General features: G+C 34.9%; 2 protein-coding genes across 9 annotated transcripts in view; one reads left to right on the forward strand and one right to left on the reverse strand.

The window, feature by feature from the left end:
- Nucleotides 1-20,173, reverse strand: part of LOC134528119 (nucleoside diphosphate kinase homolog 5-like) — a 233,627-nt gene that overhangs the window by 180,125 nt on the left and 33,329 nt on the right. The window lies entirely within an intron of this gene.
- LOC134528208 (chitin-binding domain protein cbd-1-like) overlaps nt 6,738-20,173 on the forward strand; it is a 32,091-nt gene continuing 18,655 nt past the window's right edge. The window contains exons 1-2 of the mRNA XM_063361619.1: nt 6,738-6,823; nt 16,447-16,682. Coding sequence (XP_063217689.1) covers nt 6,817-6,823; nt 16,447-16,682 — 243 coding nt within the window. The 5' untranslated portion in view covers nt 6,738-6,816. The remainder of the gene's footprint in view (nt 6,824-16,446; nt 16,683-20,173) is intronic.

A 20,173-nucleotide genomic window follows, 5' to 3' on the forward strand; every position in this document is an offset into this window, starting at 1 on the left:
ATAGATACATACTCAAATTCAATATATATATATTTTAACATACGCCATTGAAGTTTTGCACTGTTTGTCATGGAAAAAATTCAAAGAAAACAAAATAAAAATTTGAAAACATAAACTCATAGAGAACAAACCTAAATCAGATGATGTCGAACACATGGACCCAAAGAAGAAACTGGAACAGGTTTTATGGACAACGCAATTGTGACAGCAGAGACGAACACATTAAAACTTGATATTTCATACGGCAAAATAATTCAGTGGAAGAAATTTTAGTCATGAAAAATTAACAGCACATGCAAACACAGTTTGGCATCAGATGATTAAGGCTTGTTCTTTGTGGGTTTGTGTTTTAATTTTATTTGTTATTTTGCATTCTTCAATCTTTTCCATGACAAACAATGCAAAAATAACTTGAAACTTCGCTCGCACAATTTCTGAGTATTACTAAAAAAATTTACAAAATGTTATGTGATTAATACCAAACACGTTCACAGAATAAATAGACTAAATTGTCAAATACATAAAATATATATTTCAAGACAGAACTGTTTAAGAATGATATTTTTGGAGTAGTTATGTGTAGGCAACTTTTATTAGTATAGATTAAGTATCAGATTTTAAAACTCCTGTTTCAGAGTGTTCGAAGATATATTTTACATTGTTGAAATCACACTATTTCCTTTTCATTTCGTGAGGTAGACAATTTAAAAATAATTAAACTTGCACCTAAATTATTTTAACAAAGTTCATGTCATAGTTTATACGAAATTTTCATTTACTGTGGATGGAGATATTCTTAGAATAATTAATAATTTCACCTTATTACAAATACCTCCCATTATTTAAGGATTTTGATACGATCACATCCTTATTTGAAATATAAAATACCGATACCAAAATTATTATACAACATATTAGTTTATTCTTAGTTTACTAAGTATTACTTAAAGAATATCCTCAAATTTTTGACCCCTCGCCTCTTTTCCTACAGGGATGCCAATGTAAAAAATTAAGAACTAAGTAAATATTGCAATATCTATTAACCAAACAAAAACCAATCTAAACCCTTTTCTTTCTTTTAACCACAGATGTGAACTCCAAAAACAATATTAATAAAATTATATTTAACTTGAGTTAAATTTAATTTTGCAAATAATGATTATTAGAGTCCATAATTTTTTTTAAAATACTAACCTATGTAACAATTCATAAATTCATTTCATATTCATAAATTAAGTTAGATTTTTTCATAATATATTATTTTTTAATGTTAAAACACTATTTTTAAAAAAATTAACGGTTAAAAAAGTATAATCACAGCATGTATTTTACTTAAACATGTACGATCACAAATCACTGGCTCCTGACTGGAGCTAGGCTCGACAGTACCTCACGTCTGCCCACACACACAGTCTCGCGCCACTCGGTCGCCACACTCTCACTATCCCGTCGCTCCGCGTCGCGCCACTCTCGAGGGGGTCTCTCACCCTCTTCGCCGATGTCGCATCTTCGCTCGCAGAACTCTCGGATATCCGGAACTGTTGCGGGACTCGCTCGGAACTCGCAATTATTGTAAAACCACATTTACCCCTTTTTCACCCCTTTAGGGATGGAATTCTGTATTTAAACATAGCAGTAGTGTACAAATGTGGATTGCGACGTCACGACGGCCAACTTGGATGACCTTGACCCCGGTGGCCATTTTGGATAAGTCATTTTTAAATCGGGTGCCCCACTCACTAATGCTGCACTTTTTGTTACCCCCACCGTCTTGGATTATATAACGTTGTAATTATCGTTACGGTCTTCACATTTAATTAATATAACATGTCCGCCATCTTGGATTTGATTTCAAGGTAATTTTTTTTATTCTGATATGTCCGTGGAGGTTTCTTTTATTAAAATTTTATTGCATACATTTTTTATAAATTTTAGATTTTGCTAAAAACCGATTTTCAAGATGGTCGCCGTAACATAATGTGCAACGGTTACATCATAATACAAAATTTTGGAAAACAAAATGGTGTATAGTTTTTATTAAAATTTTATTAGGTATATATTTTAAAAATTTTCCCCAAAACAATTAATAATAATTGTGGATTTTCAAGATAAAGGCCGCAAAAAATGCAACGGTTACATCATAATTCAAAATGGCGTAATGTTCTAGAACCCAAAATTGAGGAAAACATTATGGTGTATGAGACATAATAATCCAAGATGGCGTAAAACAAAATGGCGGATTAAAGATAGCCCCTGAGGTCAAGGTCAAGGTCAAGGCGTCGGAGGAACTATTAAATACTACTGCCAATGTTGTTAAGCTCCATCTTCAAAGACGTATACCAGCCTCGGGAATCACTTTAGACCATAAATCGCAGAGGTTTTCAACTTATTTTGTTGTGATGATGTTGGTAAAATCTAGAAATTGATGAGGCGTAATTAAAAAAAAAATGTTTGGCTCTTAGGTACTTCCCTGGCATCAAAACAAACAAAAAATATCGCCCATAAAACTATTAAAGCCATATAAAAATAGTTCTCTCTACCTCACTTGATTTCACACCAAAAAGAATCGTTCATTGTGCGATGGTTCTCATGTATAATGATACACAACTGAAGTTGTTTCTTCTTAATTATTTTCTTCTACGAAACATAAAACTCTATATATTCACCTCTGCTGTAACTGCTTGCATGTCAGGAAGTGTCTTTTCACGTTCATCCACAGTAAAGAGCAGAAACGAATTATTTTTCAAAGATTAGTAACTATTTTAAGATCAACGCGAATATGTTGTACCTATATACTGAAAAACATTAACTAAACCAGCGAATAATTGTAAGAAGTAATAGTATTTTTTTTTTATTTCTGTGGAATGTGTTACGGCTCATATTATGTTTTCTGTTTTTTATTGGACTAATCTGCTGCAGTTGTAGTTGGTCGTTCATGAAAGGTTAAGTAAAAATAAAATATTTATGAGAATGCATAAAAACAAGAAAAAGTCATAACTTTAAGTCCATCAAACTATATTAGGGTTTTTAATCATATTACTGCTTTCAAAAAATCCTGGATAGAATCATAAATTCATGCAAATTTAATTTATACTGTGTTCGTAAATAGCAATAGTAGTATAGAATAGCCGGCCCTGAAACAGGGTTCAGGGTGTGGTGTTGTGTGTACGGCGGCCATATTGGATTGTGACGTCACGGCGGCCATCTTGGATGGTTGTGACATTGACCTTTGACCTTGACCTTGACATTTGACCTTCAAATGTGCCAAAATTCGCCAAAATTGGGCAAAATTTCCCCAAAATTCCTCAAAAATCGCCAAAATTTCCATTTATGTGGAAAAAAATCCCGCCATAAAATCTCAAAAAATTCCACAATTCAAAAATTAGGATTTCAAAAATCCTCAAAAGTCGTTTTGCCCTAGAAAGAACCCAAACTCCTAAAAACGGCTTAAGCATCCATGTCTAAAGCCTTCGGTAAGCCATTTATAGGAATAAGGAAACCATGACCACCATCATGGATTATTTCGTCACCGTTTCAATTTCCGTTACGGCCGCCATCTTTAAAATCTTTATTTATTATCCGATTTTAATGGAAAAAATTTAAAATTTATAAAAAATTCAATTAATAAAATTTTAATAAAAATTAAAAAAAAAACACACACACATTTACGACATCGAGCTCGGAGTCCTCGGTTCGAACCCGACGAAGGCAAAAAAATAAAAATGACGACCGATCCTTCCCCCGTGGTGGGTGCAGGCAGACTGGCACCCACCACTTTGTTAATAGCATATACATCATCCGGCAGTATGACGTCACGTTTGCCATCTTGTCCTCGTCTGCTGGAAGCCATTATCATGTTATCGTCTGCTAGAGTGCGCAGACACCATGTTAGTTTAATTCGTACCCGCTAGAAAACAGTAATCATTTATTAATACTGTACCACCCGCCATCTTGTCATTTGGCCGCCATCTTGAAAATCCGTAATTATTTAGCTAGAAATTCGAGAAATTTTTTAAAAATCATCAAAAAAAATAATCAATCGAATTAAATAATATAAATCTTTAAAAAACACCGTTGCACTTTTCGTTACTACAGCCATCTTGAAAATCCGTAATTTGAATGCTAGAAATTCGGGGAAAAATTAAAATTCACTCATTAAAGTAATGATTGATCCGAGACTAGGTTCGATCCCTGGCCGATACAAATAATCTTAATTTTTATGTAAAAATACCTAAAAAAAGACAGGTTCGAAAATAAAACAGCACAAGTTCTTTTACAAAATAAATTTTATTACTTAATTTCTATTTTACTACAGGATCACCTGCAAAGGTTAGCAATCTTACAAACATTTAGGTCCGCATAGGCGTGAAATGACTAATTCTTAGCTCCAATCGGTTTATACTAGACAGAGTCCAACCAGAACCTTTACAGACATAGTCCTCCTCTTCTTGACAGAGTTTCTGGATACCATTTTTAACAGTTTGCTTGACATCGTTAGAACTGTAAATTACTGCAGCCGATGTCTTGAATGCACACTTCTTCACTTTATCATCGAACGGATACGGCTTTCCATATATACAGTCCAACCACAAGTTATATTTCGAAGGTCCGTTTGTTGCTACGTCATCAGTAAGCTAATTGATTATGTCCTGTCTGATATCATCAAGAAAATTACAAATGTCCTTCGACTCACTTAATGTACTTGGATAATAGTAGTCTTTCAACGCTCCACGAAATGCAGACTGTGCCAAGTAGAAGCCATTATCGTTTACTTGTAATGTACCGAACACAGTCTCAGGTTTAATTTCATGTTCAGATGTCATAGCAATCGGTTGCTACACATCTGTTTTTTTGCTTATACGCTCACGAGTCACCAATCTAAACCGAGGAGTCAAACTTTCTACAGGTAGTTCAGCAGTAGGCGCACAGACTTCACCTTTATATTTTTTCGCATGATGTCACAAACTGTCAATTCGAGTAAACCATTTAAGGCACTCATCACAGCGAAACTTCATGCGAGAAGGATTCTACTAGCATTTACTCCTCTCATGTCTTCGTGCATCATGGGAAAATGCTAATGACGTATCACAGTAGCTGCAAGGATACCGTGGTGATGAAGTCGAGCCTTTCAGACCTGATCCAGATACTGGCGTTGCAACAGTAGTACCATTTCCAGGCATACTCTTATGAACATCAATACATCGTTGTTGTATAGAAACCTTTACTTTCTGCCGCACAGCAGTGCCTTTACATGTCTTCAAGTGCGTTTTCATATTATCTTTTCTATTTTTACATAAAAATTAAGATTATTTGTATCGGCCAGGGATCGAACCAAGTCTCGGATCAATCATTACTTTAACGAGTGAATTTTTGATTTTTTCCCGAATTTCTAGCATTGAAATTACGGATTTTCAAGATGGCTGTAGTTACGAAAAGTGCTACGGTGTTTTTTTAAAGATTTTTATTATTTAGTTCGATTGATTAATTTTTTTGATGAATTTTTAAATTTTTCCCGAATTTCTAGCTAAATAATTACGGATTTTCAAGATGGCGGCCAAATGAAAAGATGGCGGGTGGTACAGTAATAATAAATGATTACTGTACTCTAGCGAATACGAATTAAACTAACATGGTGTCAGCGCACTCTAGCAGACGATAACAAAATGATGGCTTCCAGCAGTCGAGGACAAGATGGCGGACGTGACGTCATACTGCCGGATAATGTATATGCTATTAACAAAGTGGTGGGGGCCAGTCTGCCTGCACCCACCACGGGGGGAGGATCGGTCGTCATTTTTATTTTTTTGCCTTCGTCGGGTTCGAACCGAGGACTCCGAGCTCCACGTCGTAAATGTATGATTTTTATAAATTTTATTAAAATTTTATTAATTGATTTTTTTATAAATTTTAAATTTTTTCCATTAAAATCTGTTAATAAAGAAAGATTTCAAAGATGGCGGCCGTAACGGAAATTGCAACGGTGACGACATAATCCAAGATGGCGGTCATGTTATCCTTATTACTAGAAATTGAGCCGTTTTTAGGAATTTTGGTTCTTTCTAGGGCAAAACGACTTTTGAGGATTTTCGAAATCCTAATTTTTGAAATGTGGAATTTTTCGAGATTTTATGGAGGAATTTTTTTCCACATAAATGGAAATTTTGGCGATTTTTGAGGAATTTTGGGCAAATTTTGCCCAATTTTGGCGAATTTTGGCACATTTTGAAGGTCAAATGTCAAGGTCAAGGCAAAGGTCAAGGTCACAACCATCCAAGATGGCCGCCGTACACACAACACTACACCATGAACCCTGTTTCAGGGCCGGCTATTCTATACTACTAGCAATATCCATCAAAATAGTTCGTAAAATATTTAATACAAATCAGTTGTGTATTAAATTATATGTTACTTAAATAATTCAACTAATGCATTCTATAAATTTCTATTTCATAAAAAAACTATTTATCATGTTTATATATAAGGCATTAACTTGGCTTGATTATCATGGGCGCTTTGCCTACAGTGGTTATACATTCACATGTCACACAAATTGCAACATTTTCTAGATAATACCAATAAAAAAATACACTGGAATTTTTCTAGGCGTATCATAAGTGAAAAAAAAAATATTCTGCATCGTGGGTGTTGTATAATCAATGAGACAATAAGTTGATAATCCAAGGAGGATTTTCTTGATAATCCATCTGAAAGATAGTATAAATACGGATAAACGAAAGGTATTTTACTTACTCTGAGAGTTGATACAGTGGAACTGACTAGTTTTCGCAGTTCATTATCGAGAATATCCTGATCACAATGAGAGGTAACTATTTTTATAATAATTGTTGAAATTAGTTGTTTTTTGTGATACATATATTTAAGATAAAATATAAGTTAGTCATGATTAGTTGTTTTTGTGATAGGCCCTACATATATTTAAGATGAAAGTATATAAGTTAATATAATTACATTAATATAATAATATTAATAAAGTTAATCATGGTTTTAATTTGACGACTAACAGTTCTTTATAAACATTTTCTTTTTAAACAAACCAATTAAATTGCACAATGTTTTAATAGTACTTTTGTTTTTATGTGCTTTCCTGATTTTTCAAAAAATAATTTTAGAATAGATTATGCAAACGAAACCAAGAATAATATTTACTATTTAGGGCCAAAAATGTTTGTCTTTATGTCTCTGCTATATGTGTTCCTTAATAAATAAAAACTTAAAACGAGTGTAGCTACTAGGGAAGGCGAAACATTATCAGTTACTATCTTATATCTTTCTCAAAAATCTTATACATGGTACTGGTCATTACTTAATCTTTAAGGGCCTTTACTAATTTAGATATTTTTTACAATAATATATAATATTTAGCATTAAGTATTATATAATGTAGTATATATAAATATTATCTAACATCGAATAAGTAATACATTAAGGACTCAGAAAACATTGCAAGAAATGTGAAAGATATTTTGGTTTAATTTTTTACACAAATGTTTAATAGAACCGTAAATCGTTCACTTTCAGGTGGCTGAGTGCATAAGAATGTAGTTTTGCTAATTTGATTTTAACCCATAAAGTACGGTAGTACTAGTTATTTTTAATAACTAAGCAAATCTTTTTCTGTAATATAGTTAAAATAGCTTCTACGATGAAACACCCACACCAATACAAATCGGCACAACTTAAATACTAACCTTGGTTTTATTTAGATAAGCTAGTATATTGATTTAATGACATTTTTTTTTTTTTTCAAATTCGACACGTCTTTATCTTGTCATAGACCTTAAAGAGATGTTAAATGGGACCTCACCGTTAACCTACCTGACTTTATAATCCCCTATAATTTATAAACCTCGCAACTTTACACTCAAATGACCAATCATTTGTGTATAACGATGTGACGTGAAACCATAATATTAATTCATTAGCTATTTTAAAAAACACAACAAACAAAAATATATTCCTGGCATTATAAATTACATGATAACCAGTTCTTTAAACTCTGAAGGTTTTTCAAGAATTAAAATGTAATGAAAAATAAGTTAAAATACAAATATTAACACAAGAACTTTGAAATGAATATTATTGAATTTGTGAAGAAGGTTCAATGTCCTTATGTGTTGTGAATAAACCTTTTCTACACACTGGGTATTTTATTTTATACAGAACACAATTTTTATTAAATTTGTATAGGGAAGTGTCTCACGTAAAAAGCTGTTAGCACATTTTCAGAATCAATTACACTTACTCGGCAGTTCGTTAAATGAGCTATAAATAGGACAAAATAGCTGGATTGTAAGAAGGGTAGTTTATAGACGCTTTCATACTTAAAATTGTATTTTTTTTTTTTTTAACGAATGAATCGTAAAGTGGAACAACACTTCTTTTTTTTTTTTGGGCGATGAATGACCAAGCTGGCTTTTAACCATGAATGTTATAACCTTGAAAAATAAATAAATCGACATCAGTTATCAATCCTTCTCTCTTACTATCAGGCCCACATCATAATCTCACTCATCGGAAAATAACTCAACGTAAACCCGTTAAGTCATGCGGTATCTTCTTAAACCACGTTCGAATCACTCACCTAAACTGAGGATTCATGTATGTAGGTTTCGGGGGTTTAAGGCCGGGTTTAAAAACCACACAAAAAATTGGTTGTCTGTAAAGTCGGTTTACGGACGATAGTTTAACGTGACAACGTCATAACAAAACATTGATGAAATCATTGATCCAGAAGAAAATGAAATATCATATTCGGCCTAAGACTGAGCCGTAATAGGTTTTTGCAATCAAACCATTTACGCATTAAAAATATTATATTCTTTGAGGAAGAATTTTTTAAAATTTTTTTTCAATCTTTTGTATGATAAAATCTACGTCTGCATACTTTTATGATTAAAATTGAATCATTTTTATTGAATTGTCACTATTTTGTATAGATATAAAGGAGTGAAATGAAATCTACAATTTAATTGATGAATTTACTTTTATTTACATTCATTAATTCAAATCTATTTATTACTTTTGTAGTGTCGCGCGCGCCGTATTTATTTTTACAAGTACAAAAATGAAAGTATTGTAGCGGCCGGGATTCCACCCTTTAACCTTTGGATTGGTAGTGAGCGATGCTAACCGTACGGCCACGAGGCCATATTGGAAACAATTGTTTCAGATGTTATAAAGTAATAATATTCCACGCACGATATTTGTTTGAATTTCTTTTAACTAGCCTATTCTCTGTTGGACTCGAAATATTTACACGCTCGTGGGCTTATAACTATAATACGGTGTGTGATTTAGTTGATCAAATAATAACTCATGACAAATAATTACCAATGTCAAACTAAAGCGTGAAAAGTATTATACCAACAATAAATATTTAGTTACACAGCTAAAACAATACTCATACAACACTGTTTAAATATACTGATTTACACTAGTAATTAAAATAATACGTACTTGTAGGAACGCCTTTTTCTTGCGAATATACTCCCGTGGCGCGGTGCACAACAATAACCTCGAACCCTGCTATGTTGTCGTCTGAGCAATACACCGCCACGTGCCGGCCGAGTTCTCTGTACCGTCCACAACATACTAGAGAGATGCCACACATGCGTAAACAGGACACATCCGTAGTGGGACATCCGTAGTATGACATCCGTAGTGGGACAACTTTAGTGCGTGCAGCCAGCGTTCATCGATTTATTAGACGTTGTCAAGTCAAAAACGGAACAGCGCAGATACGCAACACGCAGATAACGCAAGAAAACTACGGACTTTCCTTAAGCAGCAAAAATTGCAGGACTTTACCAACCGTAAATTTAAAATTGTTAAAAGTTCGAAAACAACTAATGTTTAAATAGTGTTATATTTTCTTTCACTGTGCGAAAGATTAACAAGTAAAATCGTGATGGATATGATAGTAAGATCACCGTGGCCTTCTATAAACATAACGTCTGCGTCTTCAATTGTTTTCGGAACACTTCACGTCAAGTATGGAGGACGGAAACGCAAGCCGAAACGAAAGAAGATGAAAGTTGGCTGATTCCTGCGTTGCGTTTTGGCTTCTTGTTTGGCGTATAAACATGGAGTTGGAAAATTCTATATCTAACGTTCCTACGTTTATTGCATAGTTTATACAGCGGGCCTAAGCGTGGAGAGCATGTCCGCCTGCTATACTTACAACTTGCGGACCATTTAGTACTCAGTAAACAGCCTAGTTGACTGTCGGCTTGTATTGAGAGCGCTTGTGGTCTATGCTGCGGGAAGCCTATGAAGCACAAGCACTTTTAGGCGCGCCCGAATAATTAACGTCGTGTAACTTGGGATATTTTATGCTGTGCTTGCGAACAGCTTGCTACAGCACTGGCATGGACCTCAAAAATCAGAACCTGTCGCGTTTTATTTTCTCTCTCCCTCTTTGTTCACCTAAAATTAAAACGTTTGATGAATCAAACTATAAATTCATTTTATAGCGTAGGCTATGTACTGGAAATTGGTTGAAAGTTTTATGTTGATCGGTTTAAACACTGGGAATTCTGAAGGAAAGTCAGTTAACTGAAAAAATTTCCTAAATATTAATTGTTTAGGTACTATTTCAAGGAGTGGTTAGGTTAGGTGTTAATACTACAGATTTGTGATATCGTGGGAATGTTAGGTTAGGCTGCCAACAAAATTCTTTTAATATTATGGACGGTTGGTTAGGTTAGGTAAGTTGCATTAAAAATAGTGTGAATATGAATTGCCAATTTAATATGTAGCTAACTTAAAGTAATATTGTTCACATTTTATTTTATCGCATTTGTAAAGTAGCTAACCTAACTTAACCTAATGTTCATATAAATTCAAAGTAAATTTATTGTAGCTTACATAACCTAACCAACTGCCCCACATTTTTAAGTGTTTTAAATGTAGCCGGACAATTATATATATTATCCGTCATTCAAGTCTATGAAATATGTTTTCGACATCTTTCCCGAAATGTCGGCGGAATTCGGTAAACTTCGGAATTGTTCGCGCACACAAGTTACACGAAGATAAATATCTAGGCCTGGCCTGGCACAAGTGCTCTCGACGGTGGGCAACCGAGCCAGTTGACCGGCTCGAACTGCGGGCGCACGGAGTGCCAGGCAGCCCGGCGATGCGCCATCTTCATCTTCCTTCTTCCAGTCAACAGCCGATGACCTTTCAAGCCAGGGTGGGGGTAAGTCTTCCGGGCGAATGAAGTGTCTTGCCGTTTCGGACCCTCTTGTCCTCCAAAATCCCCGGGACGGTTTCTGGTTGCGCCGCCCAGGGCTACCGCTGGCTCCAACTGGGCCTCAACTTGAAGGCACCGCCGTCTCCTCCTTTGGAGTTCCGATGCGTTTCAGTTCCGTTGCGCGCGCAGCAGTCCGCAGCTCCGCAAGTTCCAGCCCGCAGTTCGTCTACACTTCGCATCCAGGGCACATCTCAGTGGCTGCCTGGGCAGCTGGCTGGGCTGACGAGTGAAGTCGCCCGCCTCGGGGGGCGCATGCGCCCCTGGCTAATAATAACCCAGGAGTGCCCAACCACATCAATGCGGGCTGCAAGGCCCAAGCACCCAACCCCTGCATGGTTGAACTTTCAGCCCCGCCCAACTCTTCTTACCTGGACGCTCTTCCATCTTGTCCAGTAGTTACCTGCTTGCTTAATGCATGTTATTGATCCCCGCATGACCCGGCCCAGGGTTTTCTCTGTGTCTATGCAGGTTTTACCTGGGTCACATTAGTTAGCTTTTAAGTTAGACGTTCAATGGGGCATCAGCCATGGCGCCAATTGCTGCCATGGCTGGCCAATAAACCCCAATTAGCACACGATGCTCGCGCCCTTGTCCTGTATGGTTAAAAACACGCATGGTAGAGTGTATAGGTTTCGGCCTGAGACACACTTAGGTCCTCCCCTAACCTGCACCCTCCCCTTACACACTTAGAATAATTTAGGCTAGGAAAAAAAAGATAAATACTTGGGCGTGCCGAGAAGTACTGAACAACAATTTTATTATATTATTAAATAAGCAAAATGCATCCAGTAGCAAGCTTCGAACCACGTTCTTTGATGTTAAGAACCGCGCGCTCTACCATTGTGCAATCTAATCCGTTGACATATTGCAAGGAAAATATGTATTATAACTACTGTATTGCCAGTTTTCTTAGGTATTTTAAACTCGAATGATCTTTTACTATGACTATTTTAGTTTACCAAATACATTGCGTGGTTTTTTCACTAACATAATGTTTAATTTGGCTAACCAATACGTTTAGTATGTACCCTAATGTTTACGAAAGTGACTGTACATGAGTTTATGTTGCTACATGGGGGTTCACCATCTTGTTTACACGTTTCCTTTCAAACTACTTCCGTTCCATTTTCACGAAATTACTCTTACCGAATTTCTTATACCGAGGGTTTAGATGTTTACACATAAAAAAAAACATACTTACTGACTCCAAATACTTCTTTGATATCAAGTCTGAAGCTTTATCACAGTTTCTTGGCAGCCACGGATTTAACGCTCTGAGAAATACGCTTCAGTTCAAGGACAAGTACCGAAGATGATGCCACACATACAGAAGAGTAGTGACGTGTCATGACAAGTAAGACCGCCTATTATTTTGGCAGTTCTCAGTAACTCGCGTTTGTGTATGCGTGCTTCCTCAGTTGACATAAATGTTTTTGTCATCATAAAAATACCTCCTCTCTTCAAAAATTTTTGAGGAACGACGACTGATGCTTAACATTGCCTTTTTGAAAAGTACCCTCAACAAGCCTTACATTGGCTGCTGTTAAGACTAATTACTAACTAATTAATTTATAAGGTTCGTAAAGACAAGAAGCCAACGATTTTGAGATTCATAAATTTAAAGTTAAACTGTAGCCACTTGGAAGATGTGAAGTTTTTAAAGCCATAGGTAATAAATAATAGTTTCAAAAACTGAAAACACGCTTTATATAGAAAACCAAACTAAAAAAATAGAAAATAAATTTTAATTAAGAATAGTGTAAATTTTTTATAAATATAATTTAATAATAGTGTAAATAAGAAAATAATGTATTTTATTTTTAAAAAAAGCGTGGAGTGCATGGTGTCAATAGTTATAAATATTTAATTGACAGATATGAGTAGAAGGTTTATCATTTCGATAATATCTTAAAAAGCACCCCACGCTTTTTTTATAAATAAAATACATTATTTTCTTATTTACACTATAATTAATTTATATTTATAAAAAAAATTTACTCTATTCTTAATTCAAATTTATTTTCTATTTTTTTAGTTTGGTTTTTTATATAAAGCGTGTTTTTAGTTTTTGAAACTATTATATATTTTCTACTTTTTAGTTTGGTTTATTTATAAAAGTGTTTTTTTTTCCTCAATTTTTTCCAGGTAAAAATCCTTAAACTGTAAGTTTTGCTCTCTATCCAAATATGTTTTTTGATATATCATCTGTCAAACTTATCCATATTTTCCGTGTTTGATGTCTTTTATTGAATGATTTACTGACCTTGGCATAGTTTTTAGTATTTGTAACTGCTTGGTGTAGATTTGCAGATTGGTGTTCGAGTGGAATTTCAAACATCTGCCCATCAGGTGTAGCTATTGAGGCTATGCATATGGTGTTTGATTTCCCATCTGCTGTTGGTTTCACAGCAAAATCAAACCTCAATGTTTCCATGTTTCGTGAAATATTTGCATAAAATGTTGTTTTATAATGTTTCACTCTTGGTTAATTGGTAAAAATGAAACAAAGACGTAATTGTGTTCCTCTATTTAACGAAAGAAACAACATTTAAATCCCTTATTTCAGTTTTTTCTTCATATTTTTACAAATATAGATAATATTCTCTTCAAGAAAGTATATTGTTCACAATAATCATAACCCACTCTCAATTTTCATTTAATTAAATGTCGCAATATTTAGTAGGCTTTGTTTATATCGCGCCAAAGACAAACTGAAAGAAAAGAGTTCGCACATGAGCGAAATTGTTTTCTGTACATATATGTCTTTGTTTCCTTTTACTAATTATATAAATTGACAGAAATATTATTTTGCAAATTGATTAATGGAATAATCTTATCAAATTAGTTTATTGTCATCGGTCCTCGATAAATCTACAAAGTTTCAATGAAATCTGGCCGTTTAAAGTGGGTCAAAATCGCACCCAAAGGAGTCGGTTACAAACATACATACAAACAAACATACAAAAAAAATACAGGTGAAGCTAATATAAAGCGTGTAAAAACGATGATTTTTCCAAACAAATATTCTGTTACGCTACCAGTTGTAAAAGAGGCTGTCAAAATAATGCATTTTTAACATTTCCACTCAGCATTGATTTAAAACAATTTTTTCATTGCTAGTTCACACTGACTGTGATAGAAAAACCTTAAGAATGGACCACAAAATTAAATACACAAAGACACAGAGAACAAGCAAAAACCAGCTGATGTCGAATGTTAATCAGCAATGCGTATGACCATAAAGATATTTAAAAATCAAGCTTATCCATTGCAAGAAGCATTCAAAGAAATTCCTGGGCGTTAATTTCATAGAAAGTCCTGGACATCAATAAAGCCTTAAAAAAATATGTGGTGAAATGTTTTGAAAAGGTGAAGTATTATCTCCGGAAAAAAATACACTCTCATCCACGAGATCTTTGATAGTATATGGGTGGAACAAAAAAAAAAACCATAAAAAATTATATTTACCTAGCAACACCAAATTACTACGTTAGGACTTCATGCTAAAAATTTAATGTCGATTGGAGGAAGGGAACCGAACCAACCCCAGGATAGGACATCATCCACAAAGATGTTTTTCCTGAAAGAATAAATTTATTTATATTTTATTGTAGCATGCCCACCGAGGTGGGCACGACACATATAAACAAATACAAGGTTATCGCTGCAAACCAATGGACTCCCACACCCGCCAGAACCATAGCAGGCGGTACAGCCGCATATGACCATTTCACGAGAATGAGAATAACACACATCTGCAGTGATAACAACAATTACAGATAAGCACCAATATATCAAAATTTGACAAACACAGGATGACATGAATTAACTCATATATAAATTGAAAACAACTGACAATAAATAAGTTTTAACATGATCTTAAAGAAAAAAAAATTTGTTCGTAAATGATTTAAATAAACTAGTTATTTAAATAAACGTCAAAATAAGAGTTTACACATATACATAATAAATAAAATTGTATGTTAACATTAAAGATATGCTTTGGAAATAAAGTTTTTTAGGAGTATTTTGTTATTGGTGGGATGTAAATATTCCTCATTATTGTTTTAATTAGTTATATATCCGTACACTATATCATTATTATTATTTTTTAATGTGCAACGTAGCGGTTGTTTACGACTGTTGAAGGAAGGAATTTTTATGTAAGTAGTTTCGAAAATATAAGGACAATCGAGGTAATGATAATAGGCATTATGAAAAAGTTTTCATCTAGAATGTTCCTTCTAACCTTTAGATATCTTTACAAGGACATGTGTGGGGAACTCAAGCAGGTCTGCTTTAAGAAAACCCACCAGCAAAGTATCACATTCCCGGAAATATGGGAAGATCCAGATAAGGTGTAACCTGCGTCGCACCTGTGGCATGTCGCGGTTATGATTACACGATCAATGGGGGATTGCTTATTCACAGCTGGCATATGGTTTCAAGGCAAATAATCACATTAAAATTTCTTAAAACCCTTTTGCTAGTCATGCCAGCATCCTAAAGTCGCAACCTCACCTTTCTTCACCATTGCAGAAAAGAATATGTCGGAGTGTTACCATAAATCACAAATCTTAGGAATATATTATTTTTATATTATTTGGATATATATATCCGATGAGGTCATTAGAAACGGTTACTTACACCTTACAAATTGCAGAGATATTGTCGAAGTAATCCGAGAATTGTCTGCAGTAAGAAACCATCCCAGAATTAGCCTGGACTGATTTCTGGAATTCCGGATGGCTGGCTTGTTCGGGTACCGAACTTCGACCCTTACATATGCATGTAAAATACTAAACAGGTCGTTACCTCTCGCGGTCGTCTACAGCATGCCATCTCCCGATAATCAAATACATCACAGCATGGCATCTCATGAAAATTCCTGACGAGTGACATCAAATTCATCACAGCATGGCATCTCACGAAAATTCCTACTAGTGACTTCAACTTCATCACAGTATGGTACCTCATGACAATTCCTGACTTCAAATACTTCACAGCATGGCATCTCATGTTAATTCCTGACGAGTGACTTCAACTACATCACAGTATGGTACCTCATGACAATTCCTGATGAGTGACTTCAACTACGTGGCACATGTCGTCTTCTGACGTGCCCAGCAATGTTAGAGACTGCCCGACAGGTACCTCCCACTGTGCTGCAGGCATCACAGCAGTGTTCCTCGCCGCCTGTGCCCTGGTGCGGGCCCAGAGCGGGGACGGGGAGCAAGGTATCATCCCTGACAGCGTGGTCATCGCCTGTCCACTGGAAGAGGCCGAGGACTCCCTGGTGACCATCCTGAAGAACCCGTCCGACTGCTCCAAGTTCTACAAGTGCGACCACGGACTGCCCGTCGAGAAGAGCTGCCCCAAAGGACTGCTGTTCAACGACAAACTCAAGGTAAACCATTCGCTGCAGAGTTTGGCTGTAGTATAACATTTTAAACGCTAACATGTTTATGAAAAGAGCAGTAGAAACATGAAATAAACATCGCAAATAACATTTATTGTGGAACAGGACAATGAAACGTTGCTCCTTTTCCAGCACAAAATGTAAAGTTATCCCCTCTCCCCCCATAAGAAAAATTATATGTAGTCTTCAGAGTTTGGAAAAACTGTAAATACCAAGAATCAGCCTGTTATTGTTATTCCTACCGTATCCTTCAGTAAATTATACATGTTTGTTTTAACATGCTATTATCGGGAATGATAAAGAATATTTTTACAATTGGGGCTGTCACAAAAAATTTATTTTCAGTTTATTGTGTTGTCTAAAATTCTTCATTAACGAATGAACAAATTTGGGAAGGAAAATGAGTTTTTTTCTATTGATAGGAGTTAGAGGGATTGTTAATCGAGAAATTAATTTGAAAATTAGTAGTTTTCACCAAAATAATTGTGTAATGAATTAGAGAAAGAATAAAAACGTACCAATGAATTTTCATATTATTAATAATCGTTAATAGATGATGATTTAGGCACACGTTTATATACCGACTTTTGGAATTGGAAAAATAATTACAGTTTATTATATTTACACGTTATTTGCTATAATATCTTCGTTACTGTACGCAATAAATGGCTAAAACAACTTTGGGAACAAACTCACCTGGCGTGATAGCAGTGATTAGTTAACTACCCCGCTTTGTTTGGGCAAATCACTTTAGGGGAAAAATTCTGAGCAGACTGTTCTCGTTTTTAAAAGGTGTCTATAATTTTTTGAATTAACTTTTCTTTTATGACAAAGCTGGATTTGGAGGTTAAATAAGGAAACTAACGTTAAAACGAAATTGCTTTTAGAGCAAACGTCGGTGTTTATTTTTAAATAGAATTCTTGACCAAACTTCTTAAAAAAGCAAACGATAACAAGATTTGTTTTTTACATTGAAACCACACTCTGATGTGAGATATCTGTGTGTGATTACAAATTCTCGACTGTGCGTATTAAGTTATGACGTATAATACATTCCAACATTCTTTTAACTATTCAACGAATAAAGCTATATATATATATATATATATATATATATATATATAGCTTTAGACGTTGAATAGTTAATGAGTAATCGCTACACTTGAATGCAGAAGACATAAAGTTACATTGTTCAACGTAAATGGTTGTTTTCGTTAATCAAGTCTTTATGAATGTGTATTTTTCATTCAATTTGATTAACGAAAACAACCATTTACGTTGAACAATGAAACATTTTTTCTTCTGCATTCACGTGTAGCGATTACTCAGCCAATTACGCTAGTACTTTCGCAATCTGCTGAGTCCATCAAAGGCCTCTATTGGAAGACTTGCTAACTCGAAGAGTCATCATGAAGTAATTGTAAAATTCGTGAAGGGACTTTAGAACTCTGTGAACGAACAATATTAAAACATAAGTTTAGTTATTCTCTATTTAAAAGTAGTAGTGTTACAAAGTTAGTTCATAGAAGTGTTTAAATATCCTTTCAGAAGTATGGAATGTAACTGTAACTAAAATATAGGCACTAAATATACCAAATAACAGGTGTTTATGTGTTAATAACACGAACTCGACTATCGTTTATTTCAAATTTATTTATAATTATATTATCCCTACACTGAAAAAAATTTAGCTAGTTGTTACCTTGAAAAAACACCATGAACAAGAAATAAAACAGTTATTTATGAATATAAATCAAAAGTTTATGAATATTACACAAATGTTTAACGATTTTTCCTCGTTTAGACGTAGACAACATTACACAGGAAAATGAAATTCTATATACTCTTTGCCAGTCTGCAAACGAAATCCAGCACCTTCAATTTTTTTTAAGTTTAAAATTATCCATTATTTACCTGACCACTTTTAACAACAGCAGAGAGAAGTTCTCTTAAACCGCTGGCTTTATTTTTAGGTAATAACTTAAAACCGTAAACTACAACACTACCACATTCACTCCGTCTAAAGTCATTTTAAGTTTAGCAGAAAAAGCCTACACTTGAATGTAACTACAATCTTTCAAGTAAACATAGCATTTAATTTCTTCTTGGCCTTCTTGGTTTTCACCTTTTCGGCTGTTGGAGAACCTTTTTCTTAAAATGATTTAGTATGCGTCGTAAAAAAGGTCCAATTTTAGACATTTTTCATTGAAAATCTAAAAACACTTTCATGTGAGAAACAAATAAATGAATAAATTTTTTTTTCATAGTGAAGATTTTATACCTATGAAATATGGTCGACCAAATCCTCCATTGGTGAAATAGGGTTGGCTTAGTGGTATTAAATAACACGCAAACAGGTTTGGGACATATTTAGAAAATAGTTTTTCGTACTATCATTTCGAAAACGAATCATCTGACCGTTGTCGGTGCAGTTTGCAAACATTCTGTATAAACCAATTACTTTCTGTTGATACACTAAACCATGCCAGTTTTCCACTAAATGTCAGTAAGAACTGGGAGGCGTGGGCGTTGCCGTTAACGAGTGGATTTTTTTCGGGGTATTCCCACACCTTATAATGTTGAACTATGAATCATAATTATATTCATGGGAATTTCACAGAATCATTCAAAGACCAATAAAACTAAGTTTGTACTTATATTTCTGTGAACTCTTCATTTAGATCATAATTAAAACCAATAGCAAACCAAAATCAAATTATTTGTTAAATCGCTTTCAGGCAATTAAAGAATAAAACTTATTCTCCCTAGTACAGCAGGCAATGGGCAAATGGCACAGGCTCCGGAAAACAAAGCACTGTTAAGTCGAGCATGCATGGGTTGTTTAGTACTGAGGGGTGCCCAGGAAGAGTGCAGTGATGCTCAGGGGTGTCCAAAGAGAGTTAAGGCAGTGTCCTGAAGGGAGTCCAGCAATGTTCAACATAAGGCAGGGATTCCCAAAGTTCTCAACCCGTGGTACGTTTAAGGATCCCGCCTAACATACGGTGAGAAGAATATTAGAAGAAACCACGTGATTTTAAATCTGCTCAAGACATCAGAGAGTTGTCTGTTATCGATAAGCATTTAAAATTATCCCGAGGTAGGATGAGTATTTATGTTGCGTATTTTGTTTATAAACTATCTTTCTAGCAGAGCTGAAATTGCTTAAAAGCTTGTTTTCAGAGTGAATTTTAGACATGAAATGCCCACTGCAGGATCTTGAAAGCACTCAAGGGTCTTGCATTACTCCTTTGTATTCATTTCTCCGCCGTATAATGTTATGGTAACCGCTCAAATATTTTAGTTGTCCCATGCACGACAAGAATACTGATTGCCAGATCAGAGCCTTAGAGGCGACACCGCGATGGGAGCACCAGCGAGATTCACACTTATCATCCCGTCTCACTAACACAGGTACATACCTGATTAGGTGGTGATTAAAATACAAATTGTATCTGGCGACGGTTCCTATACGAAATAAT

This window comes from Bacillus rossius, chromosome 1 (assembly GCF_032445375.1).
Source record: "Bacillus rossius redtenbacheri isolate Brsri chromosome 1, Brsri_v3, whole genome shotgun sequence".
NCBI lineage: Eukaryota > Metazoa > Arthropoda > Insecta > Phasmatodea > Bacillidae > Bacillus > Bacillus rossius.